Consider the following 20489-nt stretch of genomic DNA (forward strand, 5'->3'; position numbering starts at 1 on the left):
ACAAGCGCTCGAGTAGTTAAAAATATCACCGATAAACAAATTCAAGAGTTCGAATAACGGTTTGCTCGTACAGAATTATTCTGAAGGTAATGAAATTGTTCGTGTGATTGGTTGGATAATTAATGAATGGTCTCCGCTGGCATCTTTGTGATCAGTGTCGTGCGTAATCCACAATCATTTAAGGAGCACCTGTCTTAGCTATTAAAGACAGCACGTACATCCCCTTGAGAACATTCTGTTGAACAAGCCAACTGCAGTCACCTTAAGTTTTGCCAACATATGCCAAAACGCAGTTAAATCCACAACAAATTTTTCCTTTAGCTGGACAGGATTGGTTGTTGTTAAAATGATGTAAACTATTGTTTCAGTGCGTGAGTGGTAATCTTTAATTCTAAAACACAAGCGAAAAGCGGAAACGTTTAGGCTGGGTATGGAAGCCTCCGTTTTACTTTTAAGCTTTCTCTTTTGTAGCAGTATCATTATTCGGTTATCCTCTGGATGTTCCGCAGGTAAGTCGACAAAGTTTTGAATTTGTTTTGCTAATATTCATTCAATTTGTTTCCATAGTTTGAATACCCCTTCTTAATAGAACTTTTTTTTAATTTGCAAGTGATGGACTGGCTATGTCTGGTCACAAAAGAGTTCTATCGAACTCTGTCGATTAGAATTTCTTGCAAAATATCCATTTGTGCCGCGGTTGACGAAATCTGACGCAATAACCAAAATTCCAATAATAGTTCATATACATTGGGATCGATTTTAAAAGATATGTAAATTATATGCTTTCCTCTCTGACAGGTAACTCGCCTCGTGTTTTCAGAACTTGCTTCGGTGTACATTCAAAATCTAACGGTAAAATTTCAGAGGTACCCACTGAGGCAAAATCATTTTTTGGCGAAAAAACTGAAGTATGAGTAAAGCAAAGATTGTTCGACTTCTGTTCACTGTTCCCTCTTGAGCTCCAATTATGAATTTTATATTTGTATTTTGAATTCTACCTGTTCGGAAAGTGGTTCATATTTAAATTTAAACATGCACGCGCCATCTCATAAATCATAATAAAAAAAACATTTTTGAAACTTATTTTCAATCTTTAAATAGATATTTATCGGCTAATACAGAATAATCTGTATAAAACCCTTTAGGGACACTTAAGGGACAGGTTTTGAATTCACTCGTTACTGATGGAGATACTAATCAAGGTTTCGTTAAATGACATTTATTATAGGATGCTTGGAAAAGCGGATCTCGAAACCATGATCTAACGGCAAATTGACTTTTTGGGAATATTACCCTGCAATTGAAACCTCTTTATCAAGACCAAAACCGTACTTCAACTTTATCATTTCATTATCTTTTGTTATTTAAATACTGAACAGGTGAAGAATGTCGATCTATTGTTTTCAAAGAACCAATACAGGACAAAGTCTTGGAGGGGTACTTAATCAGGCTTGTCGAGGTATCTCAACGAGCGAACTGTAAAGTGCTGTGCTATACGGAGCCTAATTGTGTGTCCATAAATTTTGGGCCTTCGCTAGGAGGGAACTACGTTTGTGAGTTAAACAATGCTTCGGACGAAAGTCCAGGCTCATCCGTCCTTCAGAGTAAACAAGATTATTCCCATTTCAGCATCGAGGTAAAGTGACTTATTTCAGACGGCGGACAATTATTGTGCGCATTAATTTTGTCGGATTACTTTTAAACTAGCCTTCCAATCCTTGTATTGAACTAAGGCGATTCCTTAGTATTGCACCGTGCATCACGAGAAACTTTTTGACCCGATTTCGTATGAGATTGAGTGATCTTTCCATAGATTAGATATTACGTTGTTCCATACGTCCTATATATCGACTCTCTACCTATCACTCAAGTGTTTCGTTTTATGCGTTCGTTTAAAAACTACAGCAAAATGTATCGTGAACCGATGGAATAAAGCTTGTGATCAGTGCCAATACAGAAATGAATAGAGTTACATTGGCCCATCATATCCCCTTCGTGACCAACCTTTTGTATGGTGGTGCCAATACAGGAATGAATGGGGTACCGTTGGCCCATCATATCCCTTTGGAGAGCTATCTTTTGTATGATTGTACCAATACGGGAATGAATGGGGTAACATTGGCCCATCATATCTCTTTCGTGGCCTATCTTTTGTACGGTAGTTCTCGAAACAGAGATTGGCAATGAACACTCAAGGAAATTAGGAATCACCTCAACAAGGTAAAATACCAAAGCTAAGGTACATCAGTGGTGTTATCAGTACAATGTTAAAAAGAGAAAAATCAATGAACCCGTGGCTAGAAAGAGAAGGAGCCATCCTAAAAAAATCAACCATTAGTCGACCAACAAATTATCCAGTAACTCGATTAATCGATTTTCTGGTTTAATTACTGACAAAGTGTAACTGAATTGATCAAAAAGCCTGAAGAAATCATCGCTGCAGCAAGACAGTGTTCCTTTGAGAATAAGTAAGAACCAACCATGGATATAAATAATAATAAGTAATTTTTTCTTGATCAGAATCCATGCAGCAGTAATCCCTGTTTCAACAATGGCACTTGTCAAGCTGGATACACTGATAAAGGATTTCGTTGTAAATGTCCTTCAGGGCTCACTGGCGCATACTGCGATAAAGGTAATTGAATACAAAACTGTAAAGAGGACCGATGTAACCATAGGATATTCTGGGAGATGACAATTTCAGTTTTTTTTTCTCTTCCTTTTTTGTTTTTAATGTAGCCTGCAGCTTCGACTTTGAAGATGGAATCGGCGGATGGGAAATGACAGGCACAGCTTTCATTTACCAACCAACATTTGGTGACAATCCAGTGGCACGCAACAGAGAAAGCGCCCAGCAGCAAGGGGACTGGTGGGTAGGGGGAGCTGAGAAACGACCCAGCGAGAGCGATCCTGCGGGAAAACAGTACGGCGACTCACCCAAGGGAACTCTCATTTCTCCTTGTTTCCGTATCGTTGGCAGAGATATCTCGTTTCTCATCGGTGGAGGATGTCCCAGAAATAATATTCGTGCGGAGCTTATCGTCGACAACCAGGTGAGATTATTTACTTTGACCGTCATGTTTCATTTGATTCTTTTGAGACAGCCTAAGTAGATTTATCAAGGTATCAGAGCTTCGGTCTTTCAAATTTGCGAAACCATTTTGAGCTTCGTGATATCCATGAGATTTCTTTAGGTTTACAATGAGCTATTCACAAATAAAAGATATATGTAAAAAAATGAAAAGCCAAACGTTTTCGACACTATGTCATCATCAGGGTAAATGCTGGTGACCTTGAAAAAGATGATATCGGCAATGTTTGGTTTTTTCTTTTCAAATATATTTTGCCTTATACCTAGCTCATTTTTAGGTAAATCGAGAGAAGTTCCACGGGCAAATCAACATCGCGTCTGGCACGTTTTATTTGTCTTTGTCTTACACAACATTGAAACCCACCTTCAGTGCGGTAATGTCTTTATTTCAATAGAAAGAGGTTGCTCTTTATTTGAATAAATGTTCGATACAGTCATGATAGATATGTCAGCATTCATCGAAACAAAGGTTTAAAACTATTTGATATGTTTGTTGTTACATGCAGGCTGTCAGAAATGAGACAGGGAACTGTTATGAGACAATGTACCGTAAGAGCTGGGATGTAAAAGAATTCATTGGTCAATACGCCCAGGTCAGACTAGTTGATGAGGGATCTGGCGGTTGGGATCACATTAATTTTGATGACCTTAAAGGAGATATCATTTGTCCTCACTATTTATATGAAGACAACTGAAGGGAATGTAAGGGCAAAAGCGTTTTTCAGGTTTTTTACAGATAGCCACCTTGAGACTATACAGTAAGGGTCAACAGCTTTTGACATTATGTAGTTCTTTTGTATAGCACTTACTTTGTGCTAGCATAGATAAGCACACTCACTCTGTTTATAAGAGCAGTAGAAAAGTATTATGAAACAATGTTATGCGCGTGGCAGAAAATGTTATACATGTCATCCACTTATTAAATTGTATTACCGCTGCATTTTTAAAAATGAAAGTCTTTTGCAATCATATCATCTTAGAATGCTTCTATTTTTGTTGAATTTTCTGTTGAAGGTATGAAAACTCAATATATTTACTTTGGAAAGTTCATGGTTGTAAAAACTCCAAATAGATTTTGTTCAAGGTTACAGATTTACGTCATTTTCGAGTAAGCTTCCAAAACAGGTTTCAAAATAGTGCAATGGTTTTCCCAAATTGAAGGCCAGTAGGCTTAGGTAGATTGACAACGTAACGTATCTCAGATTTGGTTTTTCAAAATTATTATTATTAAACTTATACTGCATTTTTTAAGTGTAACCTATTGCAATCAGCACACGCAGAGCCATATTAGAACTGATTGCGACACAAAAAAATCCTTTCAATACAGTCATGCTACCTACGTCAGCATTGATTGAAACAAGGGTATAAAAGTTTTTGTTTGTCATTACGTTAAAATGGTCAGAATTGAATAGGTAACTGTTCGGAGACTATGTACCAAAAGAGCTGTAAGGTAGAAGAGTTCATTGATCAACATGCTCAAGTCAGACTAGTTATGTTAATATAGTATGTTGTGGGTAGCATTTGGCGTTATCAAACGAGGTTCTTCGATTGTTCTTAGTCTTGGAAACCTCGCAAGATCTTGTATCGGACCATTTTGATTTCTTACATTTTGTTACTTTAACCCTCCTTTATGCTGTACTTAGTTCAGCCAATGAAATGTTGTACAGCTGTAAGCTATGGCGACTAGAGTTCTCTTCCCTGTAAGCAAAATTCTTGGATCAAAGTTACTAAATTGTAAATACTAGAACTTTAAATGTTTTCATGGGACGAGAGCCTACTTCCAGTTAGTAATATTTTGCGAAAAATGATTTTAGAATAGCTCAGACTGGCGGGAGTCAAACAAACCTGACACAAGTGTTGCAGAGAAGCACATTTCTAGAATACAGAAAAACATTTGTGTTGTGTCTACAGAGTTGGAAACGAACTATGATTTGCAGAGTGAAATTAATCCGATTAAAACGTCTGTAAAAAATTTACATAATCGAGAAAACTTTATCACATTTTCTTGTTTGCCTCCTTGCCACACTTCATATTTGGGTCTTGCAGTTCTTAATCTTCGGTAAGTTATATCGTAGTAAATTGTAGAAACTGATCTCCGAAAATGTATCAGTATTTCATTGTTTGTTAGCTTTACAAATTTTTAAAGTAAAACGATCATATTTAATTTTATCTTTTCTGCGTAAATATCACTTTAGAATGTTTAGGTCATAGTTTGGTCAATCGGTTTTTAAGCATGGAAACACAACATTGAAATTTTCATTTTAAACCTTATTCAGGAATATTTATTTGGAACGTGCAAGCACAGGGTCTGCTATGAGTGAGGCAAAGGTTAATTAGAATACAGAAACTTTATTCCTAATAAAGATGCACTCCAAAACATCGGCACTTTGGACTTATTCTTCGTATTCTTCTGTTTCATAAGGTTTTCCCTTTACAATGAAATCTTTCCAAACCTTACTCCATTGATCGCTTTGCTTCGGAATTGAAAAAATATAGTAAAACGATGGGTTAACCAAACAGTGTTTTCGTGTCTTGGACGATGTAAAGACATTTTTCAGCGTCCGTTTTTTTTTATAACGTCTTAACGAGAAAAGACCTCCTAGTACACTATAAGATCAAGTTTTTTTGCCACGTGAGTAATAATATACATGAAAAAATTGCTCGCTTCTGATTGGCTGAAAATAATTCCCTTTTTTTATGTAAAACGAGGGAAACGTTGTAAAACGAGTGCAAACTATAAACAGTGCGCGCAGTGTCAAAATTTCGTCTGCTTGATTTTCTGTAATGCTTTTTTTGAAGTGAATTACTAGCAAGTAATAAGCAACAGTTCTCGAACAATTTTGTGAAAATAAACACTTGCAAATTTTTCAAAGTTTGGAAAAGCAGAACTCGAACCCACATTTCGGATGCATAATGCTTAAAGCCGGCTGATGGGTTTTCCGATTTGATGAAGGGCTAAAGTGAACTTTTTATCGACCTGTTTAACAGTGATGGTTGTGGTATTATCTTCAATTTCCAGCGGTCACGCACAATTTAGGGGGCAAATTATTACTCACCAAGTGTTATCATTTTTAATTCACAATCAAAATATTATGAATATGAGGCTATTTTGCACTCATCACAATTTACGAAAAACCAGTGGCTCAAGCTGTCAGACTACACTTTCAGGAAGGCAGGGGGCTGAAATCAATTATATATTCGTTTTTGTTTAGTTTTGTTCTGTTTTATTTAAACAATAGCTTCATAGCAACAACCAACAACTTTAAAATAGAAACTTTTCGGACGGTGGTCCTTGCTAAAGAACAACTCAAATGGCTGTGCTTTAATTTCCTCTTTAAAGGTAAGGGACCTTTATTTTCACCAGTTTTGATGTAAAGTTGAGGAGAAATGGCTGGAAACCAGCATATTATGTAATAATTAATGCTTGGTTAATGCTTAAATAATACTCTAGAAAACAATAGCTCGAACAGTTAAAATGTCACCGATAAACAAATTGTAATGACTTCGAATGACGGTCTGTTCGAATAGAACTATTCTGAAGGTGTTTTACACATTGCATTTGTGTGATTGGCCGGATAGTTAATAGATAATAATTAGTCCACGCTAGCGTTTTTGTGACTAGCGTCGTGCGTAATCCACAATCATTAAAGGAGCACCTGTCTTAGCCATTAACGACAGCACGAACATCTTCTTAAGAACATTCTGTTAAATAAACCAACTGAAGTCAGTTCAAGTTTTGCTATGCGAAAACGCATTTAAATGCACAAAATTCTTTGCCTTTAGCTGGAGAGAGATGGCTATCGTGAAAGTGATATAAACTGTTATTTTAATGCATGACTGGTAATCTTGGAAGCTTTCGTTTTACTTTTAATCTTTCTCTTTCATAGCGATATGATTATTCCGTTATCCTCTGGATGCTCCGAAGCTAAGTTGACAAGGTTTTGAATTTGCTTTTGCTGATTTTCGTTCAATTCATTTCCATAGCTTTAATACCTCCACTAAATAAAACATTTTTTAAATTTGCAAGTGATGGACCGGCTATGTCTGGCCACAGGAGAGTTCTATCAAGATTATTCCCGATTGGAATATCTTGTAAAATACCCATTTGTGCTGCGGTTGGCGAAATCTGACGCAATGATCAACTTTCCAATAGTAGTTCATTTACATTCGGATCGATTTAAAAAGAGATGTAAATTATTTGCTTTCCTCTCTGACGGATAACTTGCCTCGAGTTCTCACAACTTGCTTCGGTGTAAATCTAACGGAAAAATTACAGAGGTACTCACAGAGGCAAAAGCTTTCTTTGGTGAAAAAACTGAGGTATAAGTAAAGCAAAGATTGACTTCTGTTCACTGTTCCCTCTTGAGCTCCAATTATGAATTATATACTTATATATTTTGAATTCCACCTGTTTGGAGGGTGGTTTATATTTATATTTAAACATGAGGTAATTTTGCATTCACAACAGTTTACCAGAAAACAGTGGCTCAAGCTGTTAAACTAGACTTTCGTTTTTGTTTCGTCTTTTTTAGTTTAAACAATGACAACAACCACTGAACAACTTCAAAATGCAAACTTTCCGGATGGTGATCCACGCCAAAGAACACCTCAAATGGCTGTGCTTTAATTTCCTCTTTAAAGGTGAGGAAGCTTTCTTTTCATCAGTTTTGATTTAAAATTAGGGAGGAATGGCTAGAAAAGCGGACATTATTTTACAACTAATGCTTTAAAAATCTCAAGACTCAAGATTTTTGAATAAAAATCCCTCGAGCAGTTAAAAATGTCACCAACAAACAAAAAAGAAAGGCTTAAAAAAAAAATAGTTTCCCAAGAGGCTAGAGTTGCTCTCGGCTGCGCTTCGTGCTCTCCAAACTCTCCATATGCATCCACAACGCCATATACGCACGCTAAGCATGGATTAATTCTTTATTCTTACAGGAAAAATGCTGTGGCAATATTTTTTTTCCTTTATCTTGGCTTTTTTCGTGGGCTGCGTATGTGCTAATGAACAGTGCAGGATGGAGATCAACATTCAAGGCATGAAACTTGAAAAGTTCGTGTTTAAAAGGGTTTCAGCATTAGCTCCTCACATCTGTGATATTCGGTGTGGACAAGAAATTACCTGCCAAAGCTATAACTACAACAGAAAGGAAAAGATCTGCGAATTGAACAACCGCACCAAAGAGGCGAGGCCTGAAAGTTTTCGCTCGGCCCCTGGTTGGTTTCATATCCGGCGTTTAAACGGAAGGGGTATGTTTTAAGTTCAAGAATGTTGTCTAAGAAAGATTTACTCATAAAGTATATTTTATAGCGCAGTATGTAGTTGCTGATGCAGTGAGAAGGCCCTACTCGTTCGCACGTTATGACAAAGAGCAAAGTGTTTCGGGTCCGGCACGACCGAATTCAGACAAGGAGCGTTTATCCTAAGACTGTCGATCTTCTTCTGGCTGACAATTTTAACCATATTGCATCACGCCGGACCGTAAGCCAGCTCATGCAAGTTTTTCCAGCTCTGTTCTCATGATCGCGTGCGGCCCTCACGAGGAAAGTTTTGGGAAGACTATCACTCATGGGTTCGAATTCTAACTTCAAGATGTTGTTTTTATTTTTAAATCGTGTTTTGCTTTAAAGTTTCTGTGTTTTCACGGTGTCGCCGTGAGCAACCCTGACAGGTGCTTCTTTAGGACATTTAAAGCTTTTTTTTAACAAATTTCATTTTTGAAGAAAAATGTTGAGTTAGGTTTTTCCGATAAACTTATCTTACTGCTTCTGTGTTTTAACACATTTGAAAAAAATGTTAGTTCTGATGCTTATCTAAGAGAAATGAAAGTGGGAAAAAAAGGTTGAATTTGTAAAAGCGTCAATTTATTCATAAATGATATTTACCTTTGATGTTTTCATATTTAATAGTATTTTTAACATGCTTTAATAACCGTTTTACCCTTCGCTTTCAGAGGAAGGTAAGAAAAATTCGAATGAAATACTCCACCACATTTCAGTGAGTTAGATACATTTATGCACATAGAGGAAGATGTTTTTCGTCTTGTCACGAGCGTGGGACAAAGAGAAAATTACCTACTATCTCTCTTATTCTATTTACAAAAACAGGACGCTGTCGATATTCTAGCAGACGTGCGTTATGTATGAAATTCGTAATGGGCCTCGCTCACCTTAGAGTCTCTGAGGCTCAGTGGTACATCGAACCGCGGAAACCGAAGGTCTGAGTTTCGATTCCTCATGGGAACTCAGAACTTTTTATTAATCCCACGCTCGTGACAATATGAAAAACATCTTTCTCTATTTCTACCGAGCTCAAAACTTACCATCTCTCTCATAATGTAAACAATTTAGTCCCATCCGGACCTTTTCCGAGAAAAAATTTTTGCAAATTATCTAAGTAGTTATCCCACGAATTCATTTTGCAATCTATTATGTATTGCAGCACCTCTGGGTTCCATTATGGAATTACCAGCAATGTCTTGCCAAGAAATAAAGGCAAGTGAGGGAAAAGATTCCACTAGCAACAAGTACTGGCTGAATCCAACTGGTAATGGAAAGACAGAGTTGATGTTTTGCGATATGAACTTTGGGACTGGAGGTTAGCCTATTTCATTTTATCTCAACCTGTACCTGTCAAAGATTTTTTTTTTAGTTTTTTGTTTTTTTCTGTTAATTTCTATTTCATCTATTCTTTCATTATTTACCATTTATCTCCTAGACATCGATGAATGTAAGAGTGATATCTTGCGCTGTGACGTGAATGCACACTGTTCAAACACTTATGGCTCGTATAAATGCACATGTAAGGAGGGATACAATGGAACTGGACATGTATGTACAGGTATAATGAACTTACTTCGTTTTAACCCCTGCTTACGGTTAGGAACTGGCATTTTGTCATCTATCGTGGTCAGAGATACCAAATTCGTCCTTATTTCATTTCATTTGTCCTCGTCGCTTTCTCTGCTCTTCGGACAATGTCAACCTTGTCTCTCTTTTAACTTCCCACCGTCTGTTTATGTTCTGTTGTGACCTTTCATCTCAGCCGTTAAGCCCGCCGATCAAAAATTTATTTGTGGTTGGTAAGAATATCTGTCGGGCATCGGCTGCGGGGCTCTTTCCAATACTACTCTCACACAAACCTTTGCTCACCTAATTGGATAACACACTTTTCTTGGGACTTGAGTCTTGTGATGTCCAAGGGAGTTCTATTCTCCACAAGAGTGGATATCATCAACGAACGGGGTCTAATGATGAAGCAGGAAAGGCAGCCACCTTTGTGACGCGAATACCAACACCAGTTGCTCTTGTAATTGTTTTGTCTCGGCCTTAAAAACGCTGAAAACAAAACGTAACCAATGTCTATCCATCTTAACCGAACAAGCTTGGTCAATAAAGGATCTATCACATAGAAAAAATATTTCGTTTTGTTAAAAATCAAGAAATACCTGTTTATTTCAAGAGATGGGAAAGAGAGCCAACTGTTTTTGAAGCCCAATAAACCCACGACTTTTCTTTATTTGGACCGTCTTCTACTGCTTTTTGCGACTCCGTCGCTGACACTGTCCATAACTTACGAACTCTTCTGTAAGTTCACTCCGAGCAATTTTCTTTCTTGCGCAGACTGATGGCATGATGGACCCATTTTATCCGCTCAGGTAGCCAATCAGAAGACAGGATTCGCTTCAAAATGCGCAAGGGCACTGGCAGCGATATAATAACAACTAATACTGATAGAGTCGTCCATATTTCTCGTCAGAATTAAATTAAAATGTAGTCTAAGTATTGCCAGAAGTAAATTATCCTTTATCAACCTTTTAAATTATTTTCCTTAGCTTACGTTATCTTTTTTCTTTAGATATTGACGAGTGCGCAAATTCCAGCATCATTTGTGGTGTGAATGCGACCTGTGTAAACACTAATGGCTCTTATGGTTGTAGTTGCAAGGAAAGATCAGTTGGAGATGGTGGTGGTTGTTCAGGTAAACTAAGTTTCTTTAGGAAGGAATGAGAATTTGCTAAGAGATTGTATGCTCACTGAATTACGTCCCAACTGTCCAGGCTGCGCAGGAATTGGACCAAGGGGGCGGAGACCCCGAAATGTCAATCAAAGGTCACCAGCCCTCACTTCTGATGCCAAAAGAGTTTGGTAAGAACGTCTTTTCAAGGGTCTCCTCCCGGGAGAAAAAGCGATTTTCTGGCCCTGGCAGCGCGGAAATTAGGTCGAGGGGGCGCAAATCCAAAATAGTCGCCAAACAATCACCTATCTCACAAGTGAAGAGCTTTAAACTGTCTTGGTTATCCATTGCATCAATATTGGAACAAAAAGAAAGTAAACTGGAGTTTCTGAGCATAAATCCTCAGCTCATGAAACACGAATTACCGCTTCACATAACTTCAGAAAGACAGCTAGTGTTTTATAAATGAATAAAGGGGTAAGTTTCTAAAGAAATCGTGGTGCTGCGTCGGTGGGAGAGTATAGCAGGTAATTTAGTGTTAACAACTGAGTTGAAAACGTAAATTAACCACCGTAAAGGGTAAAAAAGCGGACGTTTCTAGCGTTAGCCCTTCGCCAGAGCGATTGGATGAATTGTGGTTTGTGTGTGGGTTTATATGCAGAAAGTGGAGCTACGCCATTTATTGGAATATGGTGACGAGAAAACAGCAATAAATCAGTTGAATGAAAAGCGCTCGTTGATTCCTTGGGGATTAAGGGTGCCGATTTGGAATATAAATTTTTGTTCTAGTGTTTTACGGCTTTCCGAACTGCCTAGATTTAAGGAAAGGCCGCAGACTGCCATATGCTGTTTAGAATGATTAGGAAGATTAAGATGTCTAGCGACTTGGTTTGGATGCGTCCTTGTTATTTCTTTCCACTTCGTGAAGGTGTTCTCGGATTCTCGGATTCTCCCTTCGCGACGTGGAAAGAAATGACGAGGACGCACCCAAACCAAGTTGGAGGAAAAGTTTTGCTCTGCGTGCTTTGCTCCTTTTGCTGCGTATGCGATCCAAAACCAAAAGGTGAACAATGATATGAATACCTTTTCTCCACACTGATTTGGTATTTGCTAAAAAAGATGACGGATGCCGCCACATTGTTTGAAGTCAACCAGAACAAGATAGAGTCATGCAAGGACACGAAATCAGGAGTGTGGAGGTTCCTCATGAGGGAAGCTGTAGAGTGATTTGTTTTCTGGAGCCCAACTGTGTGTCCATTAATGTTCGACCTACTACTCGAGGAGGGAATTACATTTGTGAGTTGAACAATGCTACGGGAGGAAATGAAAGCTCGTCTGTCCTACAAAGTAAAGAGGGTCATATTTACGTTGCTATAGAGGTACTTCGGACTGATTTCATATGGCCAAGAAAATTATTTAAGGCGATCCTTTTAGTCGTGACGTAACCACAGTGTAGACAAAAAGTTACATACATACATGCATTTGTGAGTTGAATAATGCCACGGATGACAACAAAGGCTCACGTGTTTTACAGAGTAAAAAGGATTACATTTATCTTGGTATTGAGGTAAAGTACTTGATGTACCTAGTGAACAATCCCTCTTTCAAATTGTGTGCATTCAGAGTCAAAACAGAAGTTTGCTTGTGACGCTAGCTTTGTTTCTCAGAGGTCATCCATGGCAGGTCATTACATTGTAAATTAGCGTATGAATTCAAAAAACAAACCAGAGAATGCTGATATCAATTTCATAGATGCCTGGGAAGTTTTGCTTTCACTTAAAGAAAACTGTATTATAAAGACTGATCATTATTTGATGCCTGAGGGGTGGGGGTGGAGGATTTAAGAAGATCACATGGTTTTCAGAGGGGACGGGAGCTCCTAAACAAAAATTTAATACTAATCAAAAAATCAAAAACCAACAAATTCAATTTTCTTTTGAAAAGAATCCCTGCAGCAGCAGTCCCTGTTTCAACAGTGGCACATGTCAAGCTGGATACACCAGTAAAGGATTTCGTTGTAAATGTCCTACTGGATTCACTGGCACATTTTGCAAAGAAGGTAAACCAAAAAAAAAAAATAGATGGGTTGGTGGGAAGTATACGTTAGATAATTGCTTCTATTTTGTCTCAGCCTGCAGTTTTAACTTTGAAGACGGCATCGGTGGGTGGGTGAAGTCAGGCACAGCTTTTGATAACCAACCAACATTTGGTGACAATCCAAAGGCACGCAAAAGAGAAAGCGCCAGACAACAGGGGAATTGGTGGATAGGGGGGGCTGAACTTCGACCAAAGGAAGGCGCACCTCCCGGAAAACGACCACTGAATGCGGATTTAGCCCAAGGCACTCTAACTTCCCCCTGCTTTCAGATCGTTGGCCATAACATCTCGTTTCTTATTGGTGGGGGCTGCGAGATAAATGAAATCCGCGCGGAACTCATTGTTAACAACGAGGTAGGAATCTCTCATTGCATTATGCGTTGCAATATTTCCCTTCCTGTTTTTTTTCTTCGGCAACACCGATATGCAAAGCTAATATACAACTATAGTATGGAGGCATGAAGCGTGCGGCGATCCTTCAGTTACGCCTCGTATTCTACAGAAGTTCGACCGCCGATTATTTTCAGTCGAGTCTTAGTGCTTCCCCTGTAGGTCACTCGCAATAAGTTATCACCAATCAATGTCCCTTCTCGAACGCAGCAAAACTTTTTAGCAATTGCCCGCCGCAAGAATCAAACTTCCTATATATTTTCCGACTTAAGAATGCATTTCAATACAAAAATGGTGAAAATGACAATGACGAGGACGGTGACGATGACGATAATAACAAAAACAAAACAAAACAAAAAATGAAAACAATTTTGAAAACAATAGAATATAATGGAGCAAAAACTTTTGTTTTTCTGTTCCCCTTTCCTACAAATATCGTTGTATCTGTTGAAAGAGGCAAAAGAGTACTAAGTCACTTAATCCAGAGACTCCTTAGAGACCATAACTTTGTTCTGTCGCTAACGTCCTAAACCTTTTTCAATCGTTCGTTGTTAGGTTGTCAGAACTAAGACGGGAAACTGTTCGGAGACGATGTACCGTAAGAGCTGGGACGTTGAGGAGTTCATTGGTCAATACGCTCAAGTCAGATTAGTTGACGAGAGATCAGCTAACTGGGCTCACATTAACTTTGATGACCTCAGAGGGGATGTCATTTGTCCACCCGTCTGACAAATGCTTGATCGAAAAGATTTAAGGAGACGAGGCGGAATAATAAAAATGTGAAATAAAAAATCATTTCCTTATTATCGAGACCATTTGCCTGGTAGCGGGTTTTTTTCACTTTTAGTCACACAATCATGTTATCATGTATCGTGTATTAATCTGTAAACCTTTAGAAAATAATAAAAGAATTCCTCCACACCTGTTTTTGATAGAATCTGTTTTGTGAATACCAAACTCTAGTCCTATCAAGAATCTCGTTCTGTTTTATAGACATTTTATTTTGCCTTGGACAAAGACACCCGGATGAAGGCCTATCAAAATCTTTAAAAAGGAGGATTTGTCTTTCTTTTACAAGTTTTCTCGCCTTTACAGTGGACTTTCACGCCCTCCAAACTCACGAATTATTTGCTGAAGAACTCCTTTGCAACTCTGACTTGACTTACCAAAACTCCTCTTGATTTAATATGTTGCTATCAAAGCATATCTGTTCTCAATTTCCAGTTTTAAACTTCATCCTTTGCCTAGACATACGTCACTTTTCCTTAACAATCTCCAGAATCCACTAATGTTCTAAGGGATTCCTGGGAGAGTTTTATTACTACTGTTGAAACTGTAATAAGCGGCTGGCTGTCAAAATCTCCGAATCTGTTTCCTCGTAATCATTGTAATTTTCACCTATTTAGCGGTCGTGGCCACCCTTTACTAAGTCCCAATTGTATTATCTTACACCTGTATGAAACGGTCACTTACTGCGATATTACTCAGATAAAACAAAGAAAAATCATTCAAGTAACTTTTAAGCCATTTTTTTCTCCCGAAATAAACGTTTTTGTACATTGAGTTATCAATTATGGCATAAGATGGCGTTTTTTAATCGTTTTTTAAAATACTCTTCCCTGTGGAAGCTGTATTAAGCGGTCAATCTGCATTTAGCGGTCATTCCGCTATTCCCCACTTAATACAGGGTCGACTGTATTTCAGAAACTGCTGAAGCGGTTTTTCCCTGCCCCTTCCTTTAGGATCAAACTTATGTTGAGCTCGTACAGGGTCGAAGCTTAGCTTTTTACCAAATTAAAGTGTATATGCAACACTGCGAACAAAATTACAAACATTTAAATAGAAACATTCTAAATCGAAGCATTGTTGGAAATAATTTGGCCGGTTGTGGCGTTAGAATCAGATTATAAATAATAGGCCGATGAAACCCACATTTTGACAGACTTTAAGTTAGCTCGTTCGCCAATAATTAAGGCTCACTGTTTTCAGCAGACGCAATTAGACGAGCAAACTCTTCATTTTCCCAATGGATATCTTGAAGGCAAAGGATATCTTCAAGTGCATCTTGCAGCGCGGAGTTGCGGAGCCGGTAAAATGATAACCAGAGACATTTAATTATTGAGAGGTGTGTTTTAGCTGCTTTATTGATCCATGAATATTAGTTGTGCTTCTGTAAAACCAATATAATAAGCAATGTCTTCCACTAGATTATGTAAGTACCTATGCAAATTAATATACCTGATGAGAGAGGGTTGAGAAATAACAATTCGGGTGTATACGCATATAACAATAAATCAATATGGCTCGTATATGCACAGAATTTAGTCGCTTGATAATCATTAATTTGACGTTTAACTTACATACAGCCTAATCTCGCAGTAGATGAAATGTAGCCCCACGTAAGACGCTGCGAGACACATTTTTCTCACTAATTTTCCTTTTAACGACTTGACAAGTTCGTGACTATGAATAATTTAACAGCCAACGAGATGTCTTCAATTTGACTTCATGTTGCTTCATCAATTAGATACTTCAGTATTTTAAAGAATTTCGTTATAACATAAGCCTTTGCCACTATTGCCATTAAAATAAAACGTTACTGTTGAATAATAGGTAATCTTCGCCATTCAGTTGAATTGTTATAAGGGTTTAGTCTTCAATTTTAATGATTAATGAGCCGCTGTATTTAGCTTTGTCATACAACGTTATGCTAAATGGTTATATGTTTTGTTAAAATGATTCCGCATTGTGAGAAATAATTGCAGATGAGCGTGATATCCTGCCCCTTGCGCTGTAAAGATGAAAGAAAATAGCGTTCTCAGATTCTAAAGGCTTCAAATAACGGTTTGCTGGAAAGGAAAGGAACTATTCCGAAGACAATAAAAGTGTTTTACTCATTGCATTCGTGTGATTGGCTGCATAGTTAATGAATGATCCCCGCTGGCGTCTTTGTTACCAACGTCGTAAGTGATCCACACCATTTAAGGAGCACCTGTCCAAGCCACTAACAACAGCACGACCATCTTCTTGAGAACATTCTGTTGAACAAACCAACTGGAGTCACTTCAAGTTTGCCAACATGTACGAAAACGCCTTTAGCTGTACAGACATGGCAATTTTTAAAATGTTGTAAACTGTTAATTCAATGCGTGACTGGTAATCTTTTATTCTAGAACACAAGCAAATGGCGGAAACGTGTAAGCTGAGTATGGAAGCTTCCGTTTTACTTTTAAGCTTTCTCTTTTATAGCGGTATAATTATTCCGTTATCCTCTGGATGTTCCGCAGGTAAGTCGACAAAGTTTTGAATTTGTTTTGCTGATATTTGTTTAATTCCTTTCCACAGTTTGAATACCTCCTGTAAATATAACTTTTTTTTATTCGTTAGGGATGGACGGCTATGTCTAGTCACAAGAGAGTTCTACAAAGATTATTGTCGATTAGAATATCTTACAAAATACTCATTTGTGCCCCAGTTCGCGGCACAAATGAGTATTTGTGCCGTAGCTGGGTGTTTGTACCGCCAAATTAGTATTTGCGCCGCAGTTGGTGGCACAAGAATCTGACGCAATGATCAAATTTCCAATAGTAGTTCATATACATTGGGATCGATTTGAAAAGAGATGTTAATTATTTGCTTTCCTCTTTGACGGTCATCTTGCCTCTGGTTCTCACAACTTGCTTTGATGTACATTCAAAATCTTACAGAGATAGCCACTGAGGCAAAATCTTTCTTAAGCGAAAAATTGAAGGAGAACTTTTAATCTCCCAGGATGCCGTAGCAGAGAAAACTCTCACAGTGCAAAAAAAAAAAAAAACAACAACAACAACAACAACAGGAAGCCATGATCCAGCGTCTGTCGAGACAAATTAACTTTTTTGGAGATATTATCCAGCCATTGAAACCAATTTCTCTAAACCAAAACTGTACATTAACTTTACCATTTCATTCTCTTTTGCTATTTGAATACTAAGCAGGTGAAGAATGTCGATCCATTGTTTTCAAAGAACCACTAAAGGGCAAAGTCATAGAGGGGCACTTAATCAGGCTTGTAGAGGTACCCCACCAAGGGAGATGTAACGTGCTGTGCTATATGGAGCCCAATTGTGTGTCCATAAATTTGGGGCCTTCGCAAGGAGGCAACTACATTTGTGAGTTAAACAATGCTTCGGACGAAAGTCCAGGCTCATCCGTCCTTCAGAGTAAACAAGATTATACTCATTTAAGCATCGAGGTAAAGTAAATTATTTCAGACGGCGAACAATTCTTGTGGGCGATAATTTTGTTGGATCACTTCTCAAGCGATCCCTGCAATCCTTGTTTTGAATTAAGGTGATTCTTCAGTGTTGTACCGGGCATCACGTGAAACGTTTTGACCCGATTTTGTATGAGATTGAGTGATTTTTCCACAGATTATATAGTACATTGTTCCATAAGTTCTATCGACTCTATACCTATCGCTCGAGTGTTTCAGTTTAACGTTCGTTTAAAACTACCACAAAATATACTGTGAACCGATGAAATAAGGCATGTGATTAGTACCAATACGGGAATGAATTGGGTGACATTGGCCGTTCATATCCGTTTGGTGACCTATCTTTTGTGTGGTTGTACCAATGCAGGAATGAATGGGGTAAGATTAGCCCATCATATCTCTTTGGTGACCTATCTTTTGCATGGTAGTTTTCGAAACAGAGATAAGTAATGAACACTTAGGGAAAATAAGGAATCACCTAAAGAAGGGAGAATACCAAAGCTACGGTACACCAGTGGTGTCATCTGTACAACGTTAAAACGAGAACATTCCAATACGGAAATGGATGGGGTGACATTGGCCCATCATATCTCTTTGGTGACTTATCTTGTGTTTGGTAGTACCAATACGGGAATGAATGCTAACAGACACCAGTGGTTTATCTGTACAGCGTTAAAACGAGAAAAATCAAAGAACCCGTGGCTAAAAAGAATAGGAGCCATTCTAAATAAATCAACCACTACTCGACCAACGAAATATCCAGTAACTCGATCGACCGATTTTCTGGTTTAGTGATCAACAAGTGTAACTGATTCTAGTCTTCACTTGATCAAAAAGCATGAAGAGGTTATCACTCCAGCAAGACTGTGTTACTTTAGAAAAAATAATAACTAACCATAGACATTTATAATACGCAGTCCTTTTGTCTTGAACAGAATCCATGCAGCAGCAGTCCTTGTTTCAACAATGGAACTTGTCATGCTGGATACACCGATAAAGGATTTCGTTGCAAATGTCCTTCAGGGTTCATTGGCGCATACTGCAATAAAAGTAATTGAGTACAAACCTGTAAAGTAAACTCAATACCAAATGTAACCATAGGGTATTCTGGGAGATAAAAAATTCCGTATTTTTTCTTTTTTTCTATTGTAGCCTGCAGCTTTGACTTTGAAGATGGAATCGGTGGATGGGAAATGACAGGCACAGCTTTCATTTATCAACCAACATTTGGTGACAATCCAGCAGCACGCTACAGAGAAAGCGCCCAGCAACAAGGGGACTGGTGGATAGGGGGAGCTGAGAATCGACCCCGCGAAAGCGATCCAGCAGGATGGCAGCACCCAGCACAAGCCGACCCACCCCAAGGAACTCTCATTTCTCCTTGTTTCCGTATCGTTGGCAGAGATATCTCGTTTCTCATCGGTGGAGGATGTAACATAAGTGATATTCGTGCGGAACTTATTGTCAAAAACCAGGTGAGATTATTCACTTTGACCATTATGTTTCCTTTGATTCTAATGAAGCAGTTTAGGTAGATTTGTCAAAGTATCAGAGATTTGGTCTTTCAAAATTGCGAAGCCATTTTGAGCTTCGTCATATCCATGAGATTTGTATGGTTTACAATGAGCTATTTACAAGGAAAAAAATCTATTTAAAAAACAAAGAGATCTAGTGTCGAAATCGTTTGGTTTTTACTTCCCAAATATATTTTTACCTTATAAATAGCTTATTTTGAGTTTCCTCAAGAGAGGTTCCACGAGGGAAACAACCTCGCGTCTGGCACACTTTATTTGTCTTTAGCATACAGACCATTGAAACGACAGTGCAGAGCATTGCAATCAGCACGGTCGATGCCGTAATGTCTTGATTTCAACAGTAAGAGGTTGCTCTTCCTTTGAATTAAAGTATGATACAATCATGTCAGACATGTCAGCACTGATCGAAACAAAGGTTTAAAACTGTTTGATATGTTTGTTGTTACATGTAGGTTGTCAGAACAGAAACAGGCAACTGCAAAGAGACAATGTATCGTAAGAGCTGGGACGTAAAAGAATTCATTGGTCAATACGCCCAAGTCAGACTAGTTGATGAGAGGAATTGTTGTTGGGGTCACATCAACTTTGACGACCTTAAAGGAGACATCATTTGTCCTCACTATTTAAACGAAAACAACTGAAGGGAAAGTAAGGGCACAAAGGATAGGCGTTTTTCAGGTTTTTACAGATAGTCACCTTCTGACAGTAAGGTTTAACAGCTTTTGATATTGTGTGGTTCTTTTGTAGAGAACTTGCTTTGTGTTAGCATAGATAGGAACACTCACGCTGTTTGTAGGAACAGTAGAAAAGTATTATGACACAATTTTATACGCGTGGCAAAAAATGCTGTACGTATCATCCACTTGTTACGTTGAATTACCACGACAAAATGAGAGTCTTTTGCTTTAGATGCTAGCAATCATATCATATTAAAGTGCTTCTTGTTTTGTTGAAATTTCTGTTGAAGGCTCTTATGAACACTCAACATTTACTTTGAAAAATCCTTGGCTGTAAAAACTCCTGGTAGATTTTGTTCAGAATACGGATTGTAGTCCTTTTTGTTTAAGCTTCCAAAACAGGTTCCAAAATAGCGCAATAGTTTTCTCTAATTAAAAACCAGTATCGAGGGTGCAAAGATCATGTTATTAAAACAGCCAAGGTAGA

General features: G+C 38.1%; 2 protein-coding genes and 1 pseudogene across 2 annotated transcripts in view; all 3 read left to right on the forward strand.

The window, feature by feature from the left end:
• Positions 1-5476, forward strand: part of LOC131771091 (uncharacterized) — a 30298-nt gene extending 24822 nt beyond the window's left edge. Inside the window, exons 15-18 of the mRNA XM_066171863.1 lie at positions 1380-1636; positions 2521-2635; positions 2740-3053; positions 3598-5476. Of these exons, the coding sequence (XP_066027960.1) occupies positions 1380-1636; positions 2521-2635; positions 2740-3053; positions 3598-3786 (875 nt within the window). The 3' untranslated portion in view covers positions 3787-5476. The remainder of the gene's footprint in view (positions 1-1379; positions 1637-2520; positions 2636-2739; positions 3054-3597) is intronic.
• A 2098-nt stretch (positions 5477-7574) lies between these two features.
• Positions 7575-14425, forward strand: LOC136283233 (uncharacterized; annotated as a pseudogene).
• A 2294-nt stretch (positions 14426-16719) lies between these two features.
• On the forward strand, positions 16720-20489 carry LOC136283236 (uncharacterized). Its single transcript, XM_066171728.1, has 5 exons — positions 16720-16822; positions 17513-17769; positions 18726-18840; positions 18943-19265; positions 19778-20489. The coding sequence occupies exons 1-5, from the start codon at positions 16720-16722 to the stop codon at positions 19964-19966; spliced, it is 987 nt and encodes a 328-aa protein (XP_066027825.1). The 3' UTR covers positions 19967-20489.

This window comes from Pocillopora verrucosa, chromosome 9 (assembly GCF_036669915.1).
Source record: "Pocillopora verrucosa isolate sample1 chromosome 9, ASM3666991v2, whole genome shotgun sequence".
Classification (NCBI taxonomy): domain Eukaryota; kingdom Metazoa; phylum Cnidaria; class Anthozoa; order Scleractinia; family Pocilloporidae; genus Pocillopora; species Pocillopora verrucosa.